At 39.1% G+C, this 24,354-nt stretch overlaps 1 protein-coding gene across 3 annotated transcripts in view; it reads right to left on the bottom strand.

Moving 5' to 3' along the window:
- BACH1 (BTB domain and CNC homolog 1) overlaps nucleotides 1–14,183 on the bottom strand; it is a 51,063-nt gene extending 36,880 nt beyond the window's left edge. The window contains exons 1-2 of one of the 3 annotated variants that reach the window (XM_074213865.1): nucleotides 14,013–14,183; nucleotides 1,411–1,707 (exon numbers count right to left, since the gene is read on the bottom strand). In XM_074213865.1, coding sequence (XP_074069966.1) covers nucleotides 1,411–1,647 — 237 coding nt within the window. In that variant the 5' untranslated portion in view covers nucleotides 1,648–1,707; nucleotides 14,013–14,183. The other 2 variants (XM_074213864.1, XM_074213863.1) reach the window with 2 other exon arrangements.
- Nucleotides 14,184–24,354: the final 10,171 nt, after the last annotated feature.

Raw genomic sequence — 24,354 nt, 5'->3', positions numbered from 1 at the left:
CACACATATACTTCCTCTAGTAAGGATTATGATCCATCAAAACTAGCATTGGTATAGGGGAAGATGATACTACAAATCACAAAAAAGCAAAGGGTTATCCAACCAGTGATCAGACTATGTCTGGGGAATCAGTTACACGTGAAACCAGATGATAATGCCTTGAATGTGATCTCATGTGTTCAGATATGTACATTTTAAAAATTGCTGCATACTCCTAATGAGAAGCAGGAAGGCATACTGGATAAAGAGCATTCCTCTAAGCCAGGAAGACGCAAGTACCTCTGAAACATTTACAAATTGTGTGATTCTAAAGTTCTATCCAAGCTAGATTAAAATATAATAAGGAAATATTTAATAAAATTAAAATACAAAAAAACAAATATTTTATTTTAAAACTAAGTCAATATGTATCACAGGGACCTTCACTAGGAATACCAGTGCCCATTTCTATTTGAATTTGACACCACTGTCCTGGATAATTCTTAGAAAAAAGTTGCAGAAAAAGGTATGAAACTACAATGTATTCTCATATGGGAATTCCTCCTATCAATGAAATCACACCCTAACCCCTATATGCAAAATAATGGACTAGTAAAAACTGGGGAGATACAAAGTACCAACAGAACAAACTAGATCTGTAAAAATTAGTTTATCTAGTAAAACAGCTACTTTAATGAGTTACATCCAAATAAGTTTCTCCACTGGGGTGGACATTCTGGAAATGTATGAACTATTGTTCCCTCTTCAATTCTTTGAATATCCCCAATATTCACTAACAGTGGTTTGATTATTTTTAAGTCATTATGGCAAGATTTTAGGGAGGTGAATAATATATTTTAAAATAATTTGAGTCATCTTCCTACCTGAAATACTTAGAAACACTGTGATATTATAGAGGAATTTTATTTTTGTTTTTTTTGTTTTTGCAAGGCAAATGGGGTTAAGTGGCTTGCCCAAGGCCACACAGCTAGGTAATTATTAAGTGTCTGAGACCGGATTTGAACTCAGGTACTTCTGACTCCAAGGCTGGTGCTTTACCCACTACGCCACCTAGCTGCCCCCATAGAGGAATTTTAAAGTGGTTTTGAATTTCAGACCTGCTATTTCTTAACAACATGAACAAGATATTTCACTCTGAATCTTCATTTTTTATTTATGATATTAGGAGAGTTAAATTCAATGACCTGAGGTTCCTTCCAGTTCTAAATTCCACAAATACTGTGATATTTCATATGTAGAATAACCCATGATTCTGAATGCAATTTTTAAAAAATGAGGAATCTACATTTAGGAATACTTCTCATAAAAGTGGCTGATATCAATTTTGATTTTATATAATTTTACAAGTTCTGACTTGAGATAAAAAACGACTAAAAATAAGTTCATTGTTACATATTATAGATTTCCTACCTCTTCTGGAAGAGTAATTATAAGATCCGTTTCTGATTGGCCAACAATTCTTGAATGAAAATAACTGCTACATGATGCAAGCACACAACGATGAGCACGAAACTGTTGGTCTTCTACTAGGACAGTGACATCACAAAGAAGATCTCTTTTCCTTTGATCATTGAGATTCAAAAGGATATTGGTACTATGTACTGAAGATTCATATGTAAAAAACATTCTATTCTCAGTTAGGGACATTCTCTATGACAAATGATGGTGTGAAGTTCAATGGAAAGCATACTTCTCTGGTCATCAAACCTATGAAAGAAATGTATAAGATTAAATAAAGTATCATATACATGCAAAATATCATTAAGCTGAAGATCACAGTATATTCAATATATATTCAAAGAAAGTATATTCAAAATTTAAATTCAAAGAAAATAAATCAGGAACTAGTCCTAAACAAAGTAGACAAACCCCTATATAAAACTGTTTTCAAAAACCTCTTTTCTAACTATCTCAAAATTTTAGAGGGAAAAAAATTCACAGGTGAAATTAATAATCTTAAGCAAAAACCTCTACTTAAATAACCCTTAAATCCTTGACAGTTGAGAAATTTATAATATAGAAAGAAATACTGGGGGGGGGGGGGCAGCTAGGTGGTGTAGTGGATAAAGCACCGACCCTGGAGTCAGGAGTACCTAGGTTCAAATCCACGCTTAATTACCTAAGCCACTTAACCCCATTTGCCTTACAAAAGAAAAAAACCTAAAAAAAAAATATAGGCCATTGAATCATTTCAGTTTGTTATTGCATTTGGTTTTCTTGACAAAGTTACCAGAATGGTTTGTCATGTCCTTCTCTAGCTCTTTTTACAGATGGAGAAACTGAGGTAACCACAGCATTAAGTTACGCAGCTAGTATCTGAGACTTGATTTGAACTCAGGTCTTCCTGACTCCAGGCCTAGCTCTCTATCCACTGGACCACCCAGCCAGGCCAGTCTGTGTTTGTAATTTCAAGATGACAAGAGAAAGGCATCACATAATACAATCCAGATTTTCCCTCAGAGATCAGGAAACAAAGGAAAGAGAAATAATATCTTATACAGCTAGAAAAAATCAGATTCTTATAGGAACACCGATCCAATGTTTTCCAAGATATTTAAAATACAGGAAGAAAAAACATTCAGGATAATTATCCAAAGGTGTCTTTCTTTCTATTCTAGAATTATATAAACCAGGAACTAGTGCTAAACAAAGTAAACAAACTCTGTTATCATAGGAAATGAGGCCCTACATTTTAAAAATAAAAATACAAATTATAAACTATATGAAAAGATGCTCTAAGAGAAATTCAAGTTAAAATAATTTTAAAGTTTCATCTCATCATATTCATCAAATTGGTAAAGATGAAGAAAAATGAAAATTGTAAATACTGAAAAGGTTGTGAATAAATACCCACTAAGGTAATGATGGATAAACTGTGAACTGGTCCAACCAATTTGTAAAACAATTTCAAATTATATTAGAAAAGTTATTAAGTTGTATATGCTTTGATCCAGCAAAGTCATTATTGGTAACAGTACCCAACTAAGGTCAAAAGCAAAGGGAGGGGGCGGCTAGGTGGCGCTTGGAGTCAGGAGTACCTGGGTTCAAATCCAGTCTCAGACACTTAATAATTACCTAGCTGTGTGGCCTTGGGCAAGCCACTTAACCCCATTTACCTTGCAAAAACCTAAAAAAAAAAAAAAAGCGAAGGGAAAAAGTTAACATTAAGAAAAAACTATAATATAACTTTTTTTTTTGTGGCAACCAAGAACTAAGAGAAAAGAATAGGTACCTACAGATTGGTGAATATCTTAACAAAATGTGACATATAATGTAATATATTCTATTGAGTCATAGAATCAAATATGTACAATTAAGGTTAAGAAGTGAAGATTTATAACAACTGAAATAGAGCAAAGTAAGCATAATCAGGTATACTGCTGAATTACAGAATCAAATATGTACAACTTAAGTTAAGTTAGTGAAGACTTATAAAAACTGATAAAGAACAAAGTAAGCAGAACCAAGCAAACAAAACTGAGACAAATAAGAATTCTGAACATGGGTCACAACCATACTTTTTCCATACAGTGTAGAATATATATATCGGGCACATGGATTTACTCAGCTTTGTTAGGTGAGCTGCACTTGTGTAACAGTATGAGAAAAACAAAGTTAGTCTCTGATCTCCAAGTTATATTTTTATAAGCAGAACATACAGACCTACAAATGAGATTTTACCCATTCTGAAAGTTGTGGTGTTAGGGTGTCTTGAAGCACAATGCCTCTTCCCAATACCATTTGTTGGCATACTGTGCTGACATTCATTGTTGGCATGGTTATGTTCAGGTATAATTTTTTTGCTCAGGAGTCAGATAATGCTATTCTTACACAATAGTTTCTACTGGTCCAAAAAAAAAAAAGATTTTCCTCTGGTCTCAGACACTTAATAATTACCTAGCTGTGTGGCCTTGGCCAAGCCACTTAACCCCATTTGCCTTGCAAAAACAAAAACAAAAACAAAAAACAAAAAGATTTTCCATGCCTGACATTGGATGGCTGATAAACAAAGCTCACCATGAAAAAATTACTATAGATCACACCTGCAGAGTTTAGGGTATTACTTTCTAGGTAAATTTGGGCAATGGCAAATCACTTTTGAATTTCAAGGTTGTTTTTTCCATGGTTTTCCAATGTGACAAAGGCTACTTTGCGGAGTCTTCATCAAACATTCTTAAAAATTCTCAAAAGACAGCAAGTGGAAAATTTTCCTTGGGGAAATAAGCATAAAAATGCTATTAATCCGCACCATGTTTTCTACCTAAAACTAAGGGGAAAAAAACAAAACCCTTAGGATTTTCTAGGTCTCTTCTCCATCATGAACAAACAACAAGTACTATTCCATCAGTCATCCAGAGAGACAATGATAATTTCAGTGATCTTACTTTGGGCAAGCAAAAGTTAAGTTGCACCCACCACAGCAACTGTACTGACATATTCTGCTATCTAGAGTAGACAATAAGCTGCTATTTCTTGTTTGTTTGGGGTTTTTTTAGGTTTTTGCAAGGCAAATGGGGTTAAGTGGCTTGCCCAAGGCCACACAGCTAGGTAATTATTAAGTGTCTGAGACAGGATTTGAACCCAGGTACTCCTGACTCCAAGGCTGGTGTTTTATCCACTATGCCACATAGCTGCCCAATAAGCTACTATTTCTGCCATGGAAAAACAGCAATGAGAGAGATCAGCAAAAACCCTGGGACACGAGAACCATCAATATGGGAATAAAGATAGTACTTCTTTGAAAGAAGCCTGTTCAAGACAATTGAGTATCACTCTAGAAAACAAATTCCAAGTTGTGGAAAGTAATTGTGTTTTTATATTGAATGCAATGCATTAACCATCAATCAATAAACAATTAAGTGCTTGCTATGAACAAGACATTGTGCTAAGTGCTGAGAACATAAAAAGAGGCAAAGGATAATCCCTGTCCTTAAGGAGGGAGAAACAAGCTATAAACAAATATTAGTTGGTTGTTTATTGTCCTTTTTCATGAAGGGGCCCAAAATGTTCAAGGTAAACTATATCCAACTGTGGCTGATCTCACCAATATAGGTCAGAAGACTTTCCTACAGGTTGGGAACAAATAGGTCATATGAATATTTGGAGTATAGATGTCTAAATTTGTGTATCTCACATTTCTTTTGAGCTACTGAAATTCTGCAAAGTACAAAGTCTTCTTTGATGAGGGCATACTACGCTGGGAGAACCTTTGCCAGTGTCACAGGAGCAATTCCAAAGTTCTTCTGAGAGACCTTGAGAACGTATCACTTCTTCTGACCTCCACAAGAGTGCTTTATTTGAGTTCTCTATAAAGTAATCTTTTAGGCAAATGTTTGGCATTTGAACAATGTGGCCAGCTCATTATTAGAGTTGGGCTGCAGTAAAGTTTAAATAATTGGCATTTTGGCTCCAGAAAGGGTCTAAATGATCAGTACCCTTATCTTGTGGGGTGATCTTAAGAATTTTCCTAAGACAATTCAAATGGAAATGATTCTCTTTTCTGACATGGCACTGGCATATTGTCCAGGTTTCAGGCACACACAATGAGTTCAGCACAATGGTACCTTGGTAGGCAGTCTAATACTTCTCTTCCACACCTTCGTTTGGAGTTAGTTCTGGCAATGCATGCACCAACCTCATTATCTATGTGTACATCCCTGGAAATTATACTACCAAGGTAAGTGAACTTGTCCACAGTATTCAAAATTTCTCAATTTGTTGTAACTGATGGTTTCACATACAAATGTTGGTGCAGACTGTGGAGAACCTGTGTTTTCTTGATATTGTTAGACCAAAATAAGCACAAGCAGCAGAAAACTGATCTATACTGTATTGTATCTCAGCCTCAGAGGCTACACTGAGTCAGAATCATTTGAGAACTAATACTCCCTCCACTTTAGTTTTGCCTTTTCAAGCTAAATAATTTACTGTCAGTGTGATAGCTAACTTCAGTGCTGTTCTCATCCCTGGTGAAGGAATCTGAAAATACTTTTGAAAACATCATTCTAAGAAGCAGGAAGTAAGCATACAGTCTTGCTTCATTCCACTGGTTATTGGGAAGTAATGAGAGCATCATCCAGAGTAGTATACAAAACTCATGCAAGCAAACCGTCATTAAACTGATGTACAGTACTAATGAACTTCTCCAGAAAAGATAATTCTGTCATAATTTTCCACAAGTCTTCATGACTCATGAGGCCTCAAAGGTCACAATCAGATCAATGAACACTGTGTACAGAACTCTTCTTTCCTGGAGTTAGCTGGCAGTAAACATCAAATCAATCAATCCTCAGCCTTTCTGAAGTCACACTGCTCTCAGATAAATGATTGTTTTCCAGTTGAAGAATCACCTATTAAGGAAAATTCTGGCAAGAATCTTAACAATAATGACTAAGAAAGAGAGAGAGACTCCACCTTGTGATGGTTACAAGACAAATCTATTTTCACTTTTTTAGAAATGGACAATGGGGGCACAGTGGATAGAGCACTGGCCCTTAAGTCAGGACTGAGTTCAAATCCAACCTCAGATACTTAATAATTACCTAGCTATGTGACCTTGGGCAAGTCACTTAACCCCATCCCCTTGCCAAAAATAAGAAACACACAGAAATGGACAATGGAAGGAAACCCGGAAGGGATAATCTCCTCTTCCCATAAAACCCAAAATAATTTCATTAAGATTTTGAATGAGCAATGGCTGCCCCAGATGAAATCGAATCAATACCAGGTTCTCTGACAGACAAGAGGAGTCTAATGGCATTTAAAACCTGAAGTAGAAACTCAATGACTTCAGCAATGATTGATAAAGGGCTGTTGAGAACACTATGGAAGTATTCAGCCATCTCTCTGGGATCATGTCCTTAATCATTAATCAATATGGTTCCATCAATGCTGAGTAGTTGAGATAGATCATAATCTTTGGCTTATAAATAGCTTTCAGAGCATCATAAAACACTTTGAATTGCAACTAGCTGCATAAAACTGAATTTTACTTGCCTTCTTACTGAGTCAAGAATCTTCTATCTCTCTAAGCTTTGCTTGTACTTTACTTGATTAAAGTTAAATACTGCCTTGACAACATGAATTTTCCTGTGAGATTCTTGGTTTTCTTTTAGCAGTGTGAATTTCCCCATCATTTTTGTTAACTAATCTTATAATGTTTGCCTCCTTTAGCACACTGATGAGGAAGGTCTCTGAGGATTCATAAAATTTTTCTTTCACCTCCTTAGGGTTTGTCACAGATGGAAGTATATGCATAGAGATTCCTTGCAAGTGCCAATCATATTGTGATGAGTCTGTCATTCACTCCTTTTGGTAGGTATACAAGCTAACTGACTAGGTAAGTTTTGATTGCAAAACCTGTACCAGCTTCATCGTGCTTCTCTTCACTACAGGCTACTTTTTTCCTAAAAGGTAACAAAGCTAGGATGTGTTGACTGGTAAGTGGACAAGACTCAAGTCACACTTTCCTTAACACAGTTTAGTAGTATCTGGCTGTATATTCAGGTTTCCTAGTCCGCTAAAGGAAGAAATGTCTAATTCACAAAGTTGCAAAACTCCCCAAGTACAGCCTGAACCAGATTAAAATGTAACTGGCAAGTATATAACAAATTTAAAATTAAATAAATATTTAACAAAATAACAATACAATGAAACACTGATAATGTTAATTTTCAGTTTTCTAAGTCAATATGCAGGCAGGGTTCCCAAATGAACTCCCAGAACAAGCAGTTCTCCCCATAGGGAACAAGGACCAAGAATCACCCTGACACTTCAGGAGAAACTAAATTGAGATAAAAATTCCTCCATGATTCCTTCAACTCACAAGGTCATCTTATTAGTAGTCCCAACAAAATCTCTGGGTGTCCTTTTCTATAAAGGACTCAACAAAATTTCTCCCAAGATTATAGTACCATAGGTCATGCCCTTGCTAGTCTAGGCAGAATTTCTTTGCAGTCCATATAACAAGGCATCCAAAATTTTGCCTTTGTAGCCCTGACCATTGCAAGGGTAATCCTAACCTGATAATAGGAAAAGTAAGTGCCATTCAAAGTTTAAGGGGGGGGGGGGGGTAAAACCAAAACCAAAACCATGTAGGGGGGCCCAAAAGGGATTAAAGTTTGAGGTTTCTGGGAAACAGAAAATAAACTTAATCTTCAATACCTAAGTATCTCACAATAAATCAAGCAGTCTAGGTTGGTTTAAAAAAATAAATTATAAGCCAACATAATGTGCTAGATAGACTAGTAGGCCCAAGTACTTTAGGAATACAAAATCCACATGGTTCATTATAGGTACAATGTAGCATTAAGTAGCTAAGTGATCTTGAATAAATGGGCATGCTGATATAAAAGATGTCAGTACATAAGTATTCAGACAAAAGTTATAACAGATATAGTCCTTGTTTGTAAAGAAATATGTGAGAAAATATGCTGTATAATTTCAGCCGAAATCAAATCAAAATGAGAAAAAAATGCTAATTTCTCTTTAAGTGGATGATTAAAATAAGGAATCCAGTAGGGAAAAATCTCAAGTACATTAAGTTCCAGGAAGCATTTGCAAATTTGAAGCCCCTCCCCCAATTTATCCCAGATGAAACTCCTACTTATAACAGTCCTTTCTGGATATACTTTCCCAGTACCCATTTAAACTGGAGGACTGGGTCCCCAAAGGGCAGCTAACTCCCCTCTGTTCCAGGAGTTACCAAGAGAGCATGGAGTTTCTAACACTGTCACTCAAGGCAGCTAGGTGGTATAAAAAATAAGAGTGCCAGGCCTGGGGTCAAGACCTGAGTTCAAATCAGCCTCACTGTGTGATCCTGGGAAAGCCACAACCTTATTTAATTCAGTTTCCTCATCTGTAAAAAGGTCTAGAGAAGGAATTGTGAAACTACTCTAGTATCTTTGTCAAGAAAAGGAGTCACAAAGAGTCAGATTTCACTGAAACAACATCATCATCATCATCATCATCATCATTCATAAGTCATCCCGTGGGTATGTTGCTCATTATCAGTTGAACTCCATTAGCTTTTAGAAAAGGGAGTTCATAAGGAGGTACAAAACAGTTGTTAACAGCCAATTACTCCAAACTGGGAATCTTTCCCTGGAGACAAATGCATAGAAGGTACTTGGAGAGACTTTAATCAGTATTTTGAAAGAACTCAATAGCATAATTCTATATTCAGGAGAAATCTCTTCTACGGTTATAGTGAAGCTTACTCTAGTTATGAGATCTCATTGTTAAAAATACTATAAAAATATTGATTTTGCCATTTCTACAACATATACTCATTAACTTTGATATAATAATTTTATTGTAGGCGACAAAAGGATTTAATAAATAGAAATAACAAAAACCCATTAATGGGAAGGGTAATTTTGCCAGTTAAATAAATACTATTTATAACCTAGAATGAAGGTTCAAGGAGATTAAGGAGAAAGAATTTTTCATTTTGATAACAAGGAAAGATCCAAGCATATCTCCGAACTCCCTGAGAGATCTGGATGATAAGAATAAATATGTAAACAAATCAAGAAGCAAGCTGGAGATAACAACTCCCACAAGAAGCAGAAAGTGAAAAGCATAGATAGCCCTATATGCAACAAAGTATTACTGGTCTGGGGTATAATCAGCTGTAGTTCACCTAATCTCAGTGTATCACTTGACTCATTCTCTAGAAATTATTGTTATGCTTCCTAAACTATATAGTAATCTAGGAGTATGCTATGATAATTTTTTATTAATAATACACTTCTTCATTAGGCAGTCCAGTTTATTATATAGCAGCAAATAGCTGTAAGAATTAATATTTTAGAGAAATTTCCTTTCCCAATATTTCAGTTACATTCTTGGGCTAAAACTTGTTCAACCATAGTTCAGTTGTTGGGAATATTATCTATTTCTAGTTTATAGAAAGAACATTTAATATTTTAACTATGATTAATGTCACGGCTTTGAATCACCATAAAATCCTGACTATACTGCAAGTTGATATTTTTGTTCTTGCAACAACTCAGTCTTAAGCCATTTCGTTTTCTCCAAAAGAAAAGATCCTTTCCTTTCCTTTTTTTGAAGTTAGCTTCTTCCCAGCCACAACAGGTAATAATTTCTTCAGTCTTTTAATAGTCTCTCTCTACAATCAAGTAAATTTTCATCTCTCATAGATTTAAAAATAAAAACAAACCCACACACCTTTTCTATGACTCCAGGGATAAGCATTCCACATTAAGGTGCCTTTTCTTTTCGGGGGTTTTTTTTTTTTAGATTGTTGCAAGGCAATGGAGTTAAGTGGCTTGCCCAAGGCCACACAGCTAGGTAATTATTAAGAGGCTGCATTTGAACTCAGTTCCTCCTGACTCCAGGTCTGGTGCTCTATATCCACTATGCCACCTAGCCGCCCCAAGCCTCTTTTCAAGGGACTTTTCAAAAATTCTTATATGTCATGGATAAAACCTATATATACATTTTTCCTGATTTTATAAGAAGAGGTATTTTACAAGTCATTTCTCAAGTTTTTTTTTAAACACAAGCACAAAACTGCTTGTTTATCTCAACATTTTGATTCCTAAAGGCAATAAAACAGTATCTGTGGTTTCTATAAGATTTTAGCTGTTTTTGCAGTTGTGTCCAACTCTTCATGACCCCATTTGGGGTTTTCTTGGCAAAGATACTTGAGTAGTTTGCCATTTCCTTGCCTCTTAATACTTGAGGTATCTATCAAATTCAACTGACCTGGAAAAAGAGAATAAGGAAAGATACTGAAGAATCACTGGGCTTCTTGAAAACCATAAAACAAAAAAGACCTAGTCACCACATTTTTAGAAAATTCTGAAAAGAAAACTGCCTGAGAACCAAAGAAGAAAATGAAAAAAGATACAGTAGATAAATTATCACCAGAAGCTATGTATGTACATATAGATGTATAGACAGAAAAATAAACTCATAAACATGATTGCACATTCCAGGGCTTCCAGATTAAATACAAGATCCCACTATACTTAAGTGGGATCTTAATTATCAAAAAGCGTGTCATCTGGCAACATGACATAGCCCTACAAACTGCCTATGTTGTCAAATACAGACATTAACATTATACAAAATTCCTTAAAAGATGAAAGATGGCTAATTTTCTTCAAAAACTTTGTGACAATGGAAACAAATTAAAGACTGACAGATTGTTTTCTGGGGGGGGGAGTAAGATTGGGGGAATTGTAAAACTTAAAATCTTTAATAAAAAAACAAACAAAAACCTCTGTGACAGGGCAGCTAGGTGGCCAAGTGGATAGAACACCAGCCCTGGAGTCAGGAGCACCTGAGTTCACATCCGGCCTCAGACACTTAATAATTTACCTAGCTGTTGTGGCCTTGGGCAAGCCACTTAACCCCCTTTGCCTTGCAAAAACCAACAAACAAAAAAAAAAACCTCTGTGACCTATTATTGCCACCTAAGGTATTTGTCACAATCATAGAGGATGTTCAAATCTGAAATGAAATGGAAGATGAATTCTCCTCCAAGTACTCCTATTTATATATGTCATTATGATTAAATCAAGCCCTAGACTATCATACTGCATCCAGAGATCTCTAATCACTCAAAACAAGTGATTGTAACCGTTCACACAGAAAAAAAAAAGTGGATGAAGTTTTTCTATTGTCTAGATGATGGCAAGCAATTGAATGGACGAAAATCACCTAAATAAGATTCAAAATCAGAATGATTTTTTTTCCCTATTCACAGCAATATTGGGCTGGTGTTAAGTTTAGTTATTAGCAACACTATCACTAAAATTTTTAGCCATGGTGAGAGGAAGATAGGATTAATTTCCTAGGAAAGTTATTTAATGGTACTTACTACTTAAAATTCAGCTCCAAGGTATGTCTGAACAATTTATTCATGAAGAGTTTGAGGGTATGAGGGTAAAAGGAGATAAGAAAACTAGAGACATATCCTATCTCACCATTATTGTAGAGATTAATTTCTTAGAAACGTTTAAGACAAAATTACAAAATATTAAAAAGAAAAAACCCTTCTGATGTTAAAAAAAAAAAAGGATAAGACTTTTTTCCTGGCTGTTGATAATAAGCCAAACAACTAAGCGCTGGTAATATAAATACAAGTAGAAAGACACTGCCGTCCTTAAGGAGCTTACATTCTATTTGGGGAAGGTAACACATAAAAGGAGGGGAAGAGAGAAGAGGGAAAGAATGGTAGAGTCGTAAATAGAGAGTGAATGAGAAAAGAGAGAAAATGCAGGAAAGCCTTCTGGAGAGAAATGAAGCTTCCAATGTAATGCCTTCCAGGCTGGAGTTTCAGGATGAAGAACCGAGGCATAGAAGAGAAATTCCAGAGGGCTGACAAGGAAGGAAAAGCCCCGGTTTGAGTCATTTGGCCAAAAATCTTACTCTGTCCACAAATGTCCTCAGTTATTTCTGGGTCAGTTTAGTGACCCTAGGCCCGAAGCTCCAGCATTCAAACCCTGCACCCACGCTCCCTCACTTACCAGAACCCAAAGCTTGAATTGGCCAAATTCGGGGCTGCACGGCGCCCGGGCCTCTTCCAGCGTGGCCACGCCAGCCCCAGCTGTTTCTAATTCCCTCTCGGCCTCTTCCTGGGTGAATGACTCAGCAACCTGGCTTTAAAGGAGCCAAACTATTTCCTGACACAATCTATTGCTTAGCCAATACTGACGATCAAACCCAACTGCAACCTGTTTGGAGGATTTTTTTAAGCGAGTCGGAGAGCAAACTGAGGCCCCCAAAGAGTTAAACTGTTTGTCCAAGGTCACAAAGGAAGGAAGTGGCAGAGTCATTTTTTAAGCTCAATTCCTCTTACTCCAGAGTCAGCAAAACTTCCCACTGCACCAAGCTGAAAAATGTTCATAACACTTTCCTACTCCAATCAAGCTTTTATTTATTTTTTTTAATAATCCTCCATTTTTTTCACTACAGACCAGTCAACAAGTTATTTATCCTCAGTCTGATAATGAGACAATTGGCCACCACCGTGTTCCTGCAGATGCACTCTACAGCTCCCCGTTATTCAAGCTCAACTTCGATTTAGGAGTGTTTGCTTACAATTTGCATAAACCCACTATGTGGTTCACAGCACTTTCCTACTCCAAGCTAGTTTTTTTTTTTGATAATCCTCCAGTTTCTTATTACAGTCCAGTCAACAAGTCATTTATCCTCAGTCTGATAATGAGACAATTTGCCCCCACTATGCTCCTACAGATGCACTTCATAGCTTTCAGTTATTTAAACTCAACTTCGATTTAGGAGTATTTTATTACAATTTGCATAAACCCACGATGTGGTTCACAGCACTTTCCTACTCCAAGCAAGCTTTTATTTTTTTTAAATAATCCTCCAGTTTCTCATTGCAGTCCAGTCCACAAGTCATTTATCCTCAGCCTGATAATGAGACAATTCGCCACCACTATGCTCCTGCTAGCTTTCAGTTATTCAAACTCAACGTCGATTTAGGCGCGTTTTGTTACAATTTGCACCAACCCACGACGTTGTTCACAGCACTCTCCCACTCCAAGCAAGCTTTCGTTATTTTCTCACCGCGGCCCGGTTTCTCACCGGTCCCCTGTCCTCCACTGGCCGCCGGCCCGCACACACGCGCGGCGGGACGGCCGGGGCCGCCGGGACAAAGGGCTCCAGCCCGGCCCGGCCCCTGGCTCTGCGCACACTTCCATGTTTTGGAAGCACGACGCCGCGCCCTTTACGGCGCTTCCCCATATCGGCGCTCGGCACGCCCGCGACCCGCTTCACTCCCCACGTTCCGGCGCATTCGAGCTTCCGATTCCCGGCAAAGCAGGGTCTGGGAAGAGGCAGAAAGCCGCGCGTCGGCGCCGCCTCCGGCCGCGGGCTGGGGGAGGGGCGAGGCGGACCAGCCCGGGGGGAAGCACAGAGCCCCCGCCCGAGAGGGAGGCCCCGCCGCGCCGCCCCTCCCCCACGGCGCGGCCCCGCAGCCTCCGGCCGGCCGCCGCCCCCTCCTCGCCACTCACCCGGCGGCTCCCGCGCGGCCCCGCCGGCTCGGCGGCCCGGGATCGAGGCGGGTCGCTTCCCGCAGCCGGGCAAGGACGCGGAGGGCGGCCAGACGGCGGGTGCAGGCCGCGGCGGAGTCTTCGGGGCGCCGGACGCGGCCCCAGGAGCGGATGATCAGGTGACCGTCCGTCTCTCGGCTCTTTCTCTCTCTCCTCCTCCCGGCCCCGCCTCCGTCCAGGCCCCGCCTCCGAGGCCCCGCCCCCTTTCGTTCATTGGTCCCGGCGGCCCCCGGTTTCTCACCGCTTCGAAAAGCGACGGGCGGAAAGAAGAGAAGGGGCGGAGCCCGGGGCTGGCGAGGAGCCGCGGCGGGGGCGGGCCTGCAGCCCATCCTTGCCCGCCCCGGGCCGCCGCGGACTGACAGCCCTCTGCGCTCTTTCCAGCTGCTCACCTAAGCGTAAAGGTGTAGTGTGTCCTTGTACGAGTTCAGAAACCAAACCTGAGGCCGAGGAAGCAATGTCAAGACTGGCGGACTGCCTCACGTGGGGGTGGGGGGAGGGAAGCCAGATTGGGGGAAAATGGTAAAACTCAAAATAAACAAATCTTCACGATTCAAAAAACCTGATATCTTATTATCTGATCCTACTCTTATACTTTAAGTTCCTTCCTTAAGGATATGATTTCTCTCTCATCACATTCAATGTACAACATGGAAACAATATAAAGACAGGCACTGTGGCGGGGGAAGGGAAGAAAGATGGGGGGGAAACTGTAAAACTCAAAATAAAACCTATCTAAAAAAATTAAATATAAAGTTAAATTACAAGAACAGGTTGTTTTACACCTCAACAAAGGAGAAAAGAAAAGAGGTGGAATGGAAGGAAGGACAAACTCTCCTGGCTAATGCAGCTCATTGTATCACTTGCTTTAAGTGGGAAAAGAGCATAAGTTGTTGATCAAAGCCGTCAATATCTCAAGGATTTAAATTCCTAAAATTTTCAGTTGTAACCGAGAAGTCTTGCAAAAGGCTAATTGAATGATTCAGGCTTTCTTTGCTTCCTGGTTTGAATAAGGAAGATAGACGTATTTGCCAACACGTGACTTCAATGTGACACTTTAGTGGAAGTGTAAAAATTATTGTTTCCAGGAAGAGAAAATGGGGAAAGACCATCTTCAACAGAAACCTCCCCATTTTCTGCTTAAGAAAAATTGCATTGGGAAAGGCAAAACTCATAAAATATTTAACACTGGAATTACAATGTTTTGAGGCTTCAAATCATGAACACCACAAACCCCAAAGAAACAAAATTACAGTTATTGGAAAGAACAATGAAGTATAGGGTATTTATATAGTATTTTTTTTTAGTTTGCTGAAGACACTAACTCAGAATAGTTAAGTGACTATTCCAAGGTCATAACTATTAAGGATCAGAAACAGAAGTAAAACTTACATTTTCTGAACTCCCGTTTCAACACTCTTTCCAACATACACCATTACCTCTGAAAAATGTTTGACTAGCAAATAAGGAACTAGTTCCAAAAATTGTTGCTTAGAGTGAATGGGAAGATAATAAGTGATGACAAAGAAAAGTGTTCAGATTTTTTTGAGGTTTTTTTGGATTAAAGGACAAAATAAAATGACTAATTGGGTGATGATATTCACCTAGATATTTAAGGAGTTTTGATGAATTGAAGTCATATGGTTCTGATAAATTATCAGACTTTTTTTTCTCCTATGGATTAAGGCAAACATGTTAAGTGACTTGCCCAGGGTCACAAAGCTAGTATTGTGTCCAAAATAAATTTAAATCAGATCTTCTTGACTCTACTTCCAACTCCCTATTCACTGAGGCACCTAGCTCAGGAGGAACAGGAACACTGTTATGAGAGCTTGTAGAGCCTTATCAGAGATGCTTTCCACCTTTCCACCTCAAAAACTTAGAGAATACATTGCCAAGTATAATGTACCTGGAGACCACTAAGTGGCTCAGTGGATAGAACACTGCCTGGAGTCAGGAAAAGGTGAATTCAAATTCAGCTCTAGTTGTGCTTCACCCAATTCTCATCCGTGGCTCCAGGAAATTACAGCTTGCACAGCAGCCACTCTCCAATAAGCTGAGTGGACAGACAGAAGGGTAATTGAAAAGTCTCCAAATCCATCAATGATCCCATGCCCCCCCCTCCCCTGGCTGGCAGAATGAAAAGATGAGAACAATTTGTTCCAATGAATATGAAGGTATTTTGAAGTCAGTACTGTGGGATGATTAGAGCTTGGCTAGACATTGAAGAGGCCAAAGTCATCCATTGTATCCTAGACTATCACCAGTCATCCTGACTTTGTCTTGCCACTAAAGCTGTCAATGACTCTGGAAGAGATAGTAAGGCAAATCTGCCTCATTTAAATCCAATTCATCCATAAATCGAGATATCACTCATGATGTCACTGTTTTTTTAATGAAGAACAAATAGGCAGATATGATTTCTAGACTAGTTTATTATTGAACATGTGAAGAAAATAGACCAGAACAAAAATTTAAGTGAAATCAATATATGGCCTTCTTTAAGTATGCATGTAGTACTACCAGGAATGATGTCACAGGTTTTATACTATACTTACTGATAAATTGGTGAGAGCCATGCCTATCCATTGTATTGTAATTTTTATTTTTTTTTATTTTTTATTTAAGGCAATAGGATTAAGTGACTTGCCCAAGATCACACAGCTAGGCAATTATTAAGTGTCTGAGGCCAGATTTGAACTCAGGTACTCCTGACTCTAGGGCCAATGCTCTATCCACTGTGCCACCTAGCTCATGTTGTGCTTTGGTGTCTTAGAAAATGGGAAGAAGGATTTAAACACTCAAAACCAGTGTATCTTGAAACTTAGAGAATATATTGCCAAGTATATTGTACATAGAAACAGCTAAGTGACTCAATGGATAGAGCACTAGGCCTGGAGTCAGGAAGATGTGAATTCAAATCCAGTCTAAGATACTCTCTATTGTCTCTGGGAAAGTCACTTAATCTCTATTAAATCTATTAATTTACCTTAATAGAGTAAAAGGAAATGGGAAACTACTCCAGTATCTTTGCCAAGAAAACTCCTTGGACAATATTGTTGTACTTTAGTCCACTGGGTCAGGAAGAGTTGAAAGTGACTGAACAACTCAGTTTTGTAAGAAACTAAAAAATTATTGACCAAAGACAGTAATGCAAATTCATGTTTTACCATGCCCACAGGGATCAGAGTCTTGGAAGACAGGACTGATCTTATGAGGGCAGACTTACTCATAGCCAACCATAATCCTTGTCTTGAGGTTGAAGGGGCTTGCAGTAAGAATGAGTAAGTTATAGCAAGAAGAAAAACAGAATTAAATAGCCATAGAATATACCCAAGAGGAGCCACCTCAAGTTTCTAGAGGTCGAGCCAGCTACAATAGAGGGAAGATTCTGACCAAGGAACAATGAAAATGCCTTGATCACAGCAATATCGATATTGATATTGATGAAGCCAAATGGGAGATGGTGAGAGAAGTTCAAAAACTTTTACCCATCCTTTCCATATCTGTAAAAAACTTTTGGCTAACAATCCCAAGAAGTTTGTTAGATAAGATGATCTAAAAAACTTCAATCTATTAAAGCTAAAAATTGCACTAAGGCTTTATGGAACATGCTACATTTTTGCTAAAGTGCAAATAAAGGGAGAAGATGAGACAGACAGAAAGAGAGGAGGGAAATGAGGCATTTTGTCCAGCTAAATCCAAACTGCAGACAGCAAAATCAAGGCCAAAAAAAGTAAAACAGAGGGGGGGGAGGGGCAGAGCCAAGATGGCGACAAGAGATGATCCTCTCTTAGGCGCTCTCTCATAAAACTTATAAACTAAGGACTCTAACTAAATTTTCTAGAGACAGAACCCACAGAGGGACCCAGTGAAGCAGTTCTCAAGGTAACCTGGAAAAGAGCAGAAAGGCTCTACTCCCCAGGGTTGGAGGGGTGGCCCACCAGAGGAGTGGCCCACCAGAGCACAAGAACTTCAGCCTCCCAGAGGCAGCCCCAGGGTGCTGGGAGCCACGGCTCACAGCAGCGGGGGAGTTTCCTGACTTACACCCCAGGGAGCACCGGGCACAACTTCAGGGAATGGGGGGCGGGGAGGGGGAGAACCTCTGCCAGAACAAGCATGTGAAGCCCAGCCCTCAGGGCGGGCCAAGACAGTCCAGATCCAGGAAACAGAAGCAGGCAGAGCCCATAAGCAGGAGCCCCCAGGGCATGAGCCCATTGAACCTAGGGAGGGGAGTGAAGAGAGACTGCTGAGCTCTGCTCCTGGAACAGGACTCTGAGGCTCTGACCACATTCAGATCCTGATCGCAGTCTAGGGCCCCCCCATAGAACAGCAGGGGCCCCCTCCACCTCAGCCCTGTGACAGAGGGGGGCGCTTATGATCATTCACAGACCAGGAGGGAGGACAGAGCCTCACACACTGAGATCCTTGTGGGAGTGTCCCAAAAGCTCAGGAAGCACCCCCAAGTGCTAAGGCTAGGAAAATGAGCAAGCAGAAAAACAAGAGGAATACCATTGAGAAATATTTTGCCTGTGAACCCAAGAAGAATCAAAACAGTCTGAAGATGAGGAAGCAAAAAGCTCCTTGTATATAAAGACTCCAAGAAAAACAAAAATTGGGCTCAGGCTCTGACAGAGCTCAAAAAAAAACTTTGAAAATCAAATGAGGGAGTTAGAAGAAAAACTGGGAAAAGAAATGAGAGAGATGCAAGAAAAACATGAAAATGAAGTCAGCAGCTTAGTCAAAGAAATCCAAAAAAATGCTGAAGAAAATAGCATGCTAAAAACCAGCTTAGGTCAAATAGATAAAACTGTTCAAAAAGTTATTCAGAAGAAGAATGCTTTAAAAAGCAGAATTGGCCAGATGGAAAAAGGTATAAGAAAGCTCTCTGAGGGAAAAAAAATCCTTCAGACAAAGAATAGAACTCAGGGAGATTGCTGAATTTATGAGAAATCAGGACTAAATACTTCAAAACCAAAAAAATTAAAAATTAGAAGAAAATGTGAAACATCTCATTGAAAAAACAACTGATATGGAAGACAGATTTAGGAAAGATAATTTAAAAATTATTGGAATACCTGAAAGTCATGATCAGTAAAACAGCTTTGACATCATTTTCAAAGAATTACTACAGGAAAATTGCCCTGAAAAATGACACTGATAATACTCATTTGAACTTTCTCAATTAACAGAGCAGGTAGAAGGAGATTTTATAGATGAAGCACAGGAGAAAGCTGAATTTGAAGATAAAATATGGTATAAAAATGGAGTCAATAGAAAAAAGGGAAATGTAATGGGAGAAAGAAAAAGGAGAGGGGGAATAGGCCAAGATATTTCATATAAGATTTTTCTTTGTTACAATGAGCTATTGCAATGATATGGAAGAGGGGAAGGCAAGGGGGAATGAGGGAATCTTTGCTCTCATCAGAGGTGGCTAGGAAAGGAAACAGCATATATACTCAATGGGGTATAGACATCTGGAGTAAGAAGGAGGAGGGGAGGACAGGTGGAAGGGGCGGAGATGTGAATGAAGGAGGAGAGGATGGGCCATGGGGGGAGAGTAGTCAGATATAACACATTTTCTTTTTCACTTCTTGCAAAGGGCAGGGATTGGATGGCCTGTCTGGGATCATAGGGCCAGGAATATGCTGGGCCTAAGGGGTGGTATGGGGGCTTGGGGCCTCTTGGCCCCAGGGCCGGGGATCTGTCTGCTGCGCCATTCAGCTACCCTACAGCGGAGTCAGAGTGAAAGGAGAGAGAAAATATAGTACATGGTAGTAGAGAAATACAAAAGGAGGGAATTGCGATCAGTGATGGCAAAGGTGGAAAAATATAGAAGTAACTTTTGTGATGGACTTACCATAAAGAATGTGATCCACCCACGACAGAGTTGGTGATGTTGGAACACAGACTGAAGCACATTTTTAATTATTATTTTTTTTGGGGGGGTGCAGGGCAAATGGGGCTGGGTGGCCTTCCTGGGGCCACATAGCGGGGTGATTGTTGGGTGTCTGAGGCCGGATTTGGACCCGGATGCTCCTGGCTCAAGGGCCAGGGCCCTGTCTGCCACCCAGCCACCCCTACTATTATTACTATTTTATTTTATTTTAGGTCTTTTTTTTTCTTTTTTTTTGGTTTTTGCAGGGCAGTGGGGTTGGGGTGGCTTACATGTCACACAGCTGGGTGATTGTTGGGTGTACGGGGCCAGATATGGGCTCGGGTGCTCCTGGCTCCAGGGCTGGTCCACTGTGCCACCTGGCCATACCTATAATTATTACTATTATTTTTTATTTTAATTTTAATTTTTTTCTCTCTTTACTTTATCGCTCAAGTGAGTCTATGTTTTGGGGGGAAGGGGGTATTTTGTTTGCTCTTAAACAAGAATATTTTATTAGTGTATAAAAAACATTATTTGTACAAAATAAGAATAAATAAATATTAAATTAAAAAAATAGAGGGCTCAGTATTAAACTTTCATAAGCACTGAGGTTCAAATAAAGATGATATCCCTAGACCTCTTTTATCTCCCTTCTGAGTTTCGTATAGCTGCTTCTAGTCTGATATATGGGAGGTTTCTAAATTCTTGTCCCCTTGGCTGAACTGTTCAAGGCTTTGAAAGAAATTCACCCTAAGAGCATAATACTATTGATTTTGAAAATCTCTTTAAATTTTTTCACTTAATAACAAACTCCCACCTGATTATATCCTCCATATCCCAGTGATTATGAACCCTTGAACATTATCATCTAAAATCCATTCTCCAGTTCCTAGTCCCTAGTTCCTTAATCCTATCCCCCCTCAAAACATACCTGAAAGTCCCAACAAAACAATACACATCCCTGCCAAGGAGCCCTCTATGATTGACCCATAGACGATATGCTTTATCTTAAATCTTTTCCTTTCCCATTCTTTTCACATTCTTCATACTCTGACTCTCATTGATATCTGGCTGCCACCTGAATGCACTCTTCTCAGACCCAGCAATTTTTCAGTACTAGTCCTATTTTCACTCATTCCCCTAACTCACTGATTAAAATACTTTTGCTCCTCATCACCACTTCTAGGTTCTCCCCTACCACCATCACTATGTAATCTCACCTCCTTTGAGATCTACACAATCCATATTTACCACCCAATTCAATACTGGTAGCTGCTGTCTATAGGTCTTGGAGACACCTTCCTTCTTTAATGACTTCAGTATATGGCTCACAATCTTTTTTTCTTTCCCAACTTCTGTGTAAATATTCAGGGACTTCAAAATATATTTTTTGATACTTCCTCAAACATCCAGTTTTCCTCAAACTACTCATTTTCCATTATCTGATCTTTTACCCCACCTCAGTCACATACACAGGGATAGTCATAATCTTGATCTTGCTTATACTAAAAATGCACCATTTCCATATTCATGAACTCTGCAATTATATTATCTGATCATAATCAATTAAATCTCCCTCTGTCTTTCAACATCAGACCCTACTCTTTGTCCACACCATGACTAACAATCCCTTGACCTTTCAGTTCTCCACCAGGCTCCCAGGCTAGAACCTCATTAACCATTCTCTCTTCCCCCCCATGTTGACCTCTTGATGATCCAGTTCAGCTCTATATTGCCCTCTTCTGAAGTGCCTAGCCTCCTTATCATATTACCAATTGTATACAAAATCTTCAACCCTGTATTAGTCTTTTGTTCTTACACATGTACTAATGAACAAAAGTGAAAAAAAAATCACATGACTGTTATGACTGGATCCATTACAAATTTATATTACACAACCTCAACTGGGCCCTCACTGATGCTAGGCAATCTTACACCTTTCTCATTAACTATCTAACTCATCATGGATGCTCTTTCACTCCCTTTCTTCCTACCTCAAACATCCCATAGTACCCTTCTTCTATCCTCTTTATTGAGAACCCTGCTGCATAATTTAGTGAAAAAAATTCAGATCATTCACAAAGAGCTTCCTCTTTTCCCCTCTTCTCCTATCACTGAGATGCCTTCTGACACTATCTCCTTCACCCTTGCCTCAAAAAAAAAGGTAAACCAAAGTGTAATTCTCTGCACAATAACTTTCATTTGGATAACCAAAAGACTCTGAGGGAGGACAAACAAGGTCTTTTAAACCTGTGTATCTGTCTATTTCACAGCACATCATATCTTAAGATTCAGATGTTTCATGTAGTCAATTGGTTTTTGAAAACATTGTTCTCAGAACAGCTCCTGCTGCTCTCTGGTTCTTACATGTATCTGTTAAAATCTTCCGTTATAAACTTCAATATAGTTGAGTACAGAAAACAAGCTCAAACCTTAACACAGAGCTGTAAGATTGATATCTGGCTGTTACCTGATGACACACCTTCTCAAACCTTACTCATACTTAAAAATAAAGTTAAAATACAAAAAAAATCCCACTGCCCAAAGATTTAACTTTAAACAGCAAAATTTCACCAATAATACCTCAGAGCTAGATACAGTTATTATCACTCTCATGTTTTGCAATAGGACAACTAGTTGGTTCTTGTCCTTTGTTATCAAAGAAAATCAAAGTGACATCACTATGTTTGAAATAAATTACAGTGTATCTGACTATGGCTGATAAGATCAATAAAAGCTCTACCACAGATTGGGCACAAATAGTTCATGTGAACACCTGGGGGGTGGCTAGGTGGCACAGTGGATAGAGCACCGGCCCAGAGTCAGAAGTACCTGAGTTTAAATCCGGCCTCAGACATTTAATAATTACCTAGCTGTGTGGCCTTGGGCAAGCCACTTAACCCCATTGCCTTGCCAAAAAACAAAACAAAACAAAACAAAACAAAACAAAACAAAAAAAACAAAAAAAACCAACAACAAAACACCTAGGGTATTTACTCTAAACTTACAAATGTTTCCTTTGATCTGCTTCAATTCTGCCTTCCTCATAGAGTGGAGCACCCTCACTGATGAGGGCATGCCATGCTGGATGGCCCTGTATCTCCCATGCCATACAATCAATTCTAAAGTTCTGAAGACAGACCTTCAGGATGTCCCAGTATTGCTTCTTCTGACCCCTTCTGATTGTGCGAATTCTCCATTGAATAATCTTTTTGGTAAGTGCACTTCTGGCATGCTAACAGCATGTCCAGCCCATAGTAGTTGCACTCTCTGTAGTAATGATGGAATGCCAGGCAGTTTAGTTTGAGAAAAGACCTCAGTGTCTGGTACCTTCTCCTGCCAGGTGATCTTCAAAATCTTCCCAAGACATTAAATGGAAGTGATTCAGTTTCCTGACATGGTGTGGGTAGATTGATCAGGTTTCACAGTCATAGAGCAATGAGCTCAACACAGTAGCTCTGTAGACCTTCAATTTGCTTTTGTTTGTTTGTTTAGTTATATAGTTATTTATTTAATTGTTTTTTGAATTTTACACATTTTCCCCCAACCTCACTTCCCTTCCCCCAACCCCCACAGAAGGCAGTCTCATAGTCTTTACATTGTTTCCATGCTATACATTGACCAAAATTGAATGTGTTTAGAGAGAAATCATATCCTTAAGGGAAAAAATAAAATATAAGAGATAGCAGAATTATATAATAAGACAATTTTTTAAAATTAAATTAAAGGTACATAGAAAGTCTTTGGTCTTTTTTCAAACTCCACAATTCTTTCCTTGGATACAGATGGTATTCTCCATCACAGATACCCTAAAGTTGTCCCTGATTATTTCACTGATGGAATGAGCAGGTCCATTAAGATTGACCATCACCCCCATGTTGCTGTTAGGGCGTACAGTGTTCTTCTGGTTCTGCTCATCTCACTCAACATCAGTTCTTGCAAATCCTGCCAAGTTTCTCTGAATTCCCATCCCTCCTGGTTTCTAATAGACCAATAGTGTTCCATAACATACATATAGCACAATTTGTTCAGCCATTTCTCAACTGATGGACATTCACTCAGTTTCCAATTCTTTGCCACCACAAACAGGGCTGCTAAGAATATTTTTGTACAAGTGATATTTTTACCCTTTTTCCATAATCTCTCCAGGGTACAGACCCAGTGGTATTGCTGGATCAAAAGTATGCATATTTTTATTCCCCCTTGGGCATAATTCCAAATTGCTCTCCAGAAAGATTGGATTAGTTCACAGCTCCACAGCATTAGTGTCCCAAATTTCCCACATCCCTTTCAACATTGATCATTGTCTGTGCTGGTCATATTAGCCAGTCTGAGAGGTGTGAGGTGGTACCTCAGAGTTGCTTTAATTTGCATTTCTCTAATCAGTAGTGATTTAGAGTTATTTTTCATATGATTATGAATCACTTT

Source organism: Macrotis lagotis, chromosome 1 (assembly GCF_037893015.1).
Source record: "Macrotis lagotis isolate mMagLag1 chromosome 1, bilby.v1.9.chrom.fasta, whole genome shotgun sequence".
Lineage (NCBI taxonomy): Eukaryota > Metazoa > Chordata > Mammalia > Peramelemorphia > Peramelidae > Macrotis > Macrotis lagotis.
The sequence above is the reverse complement of the archived record's forward strand: the minus strand, read 5'-3'. Positions and strand labels throughout refer to the sequence as shown.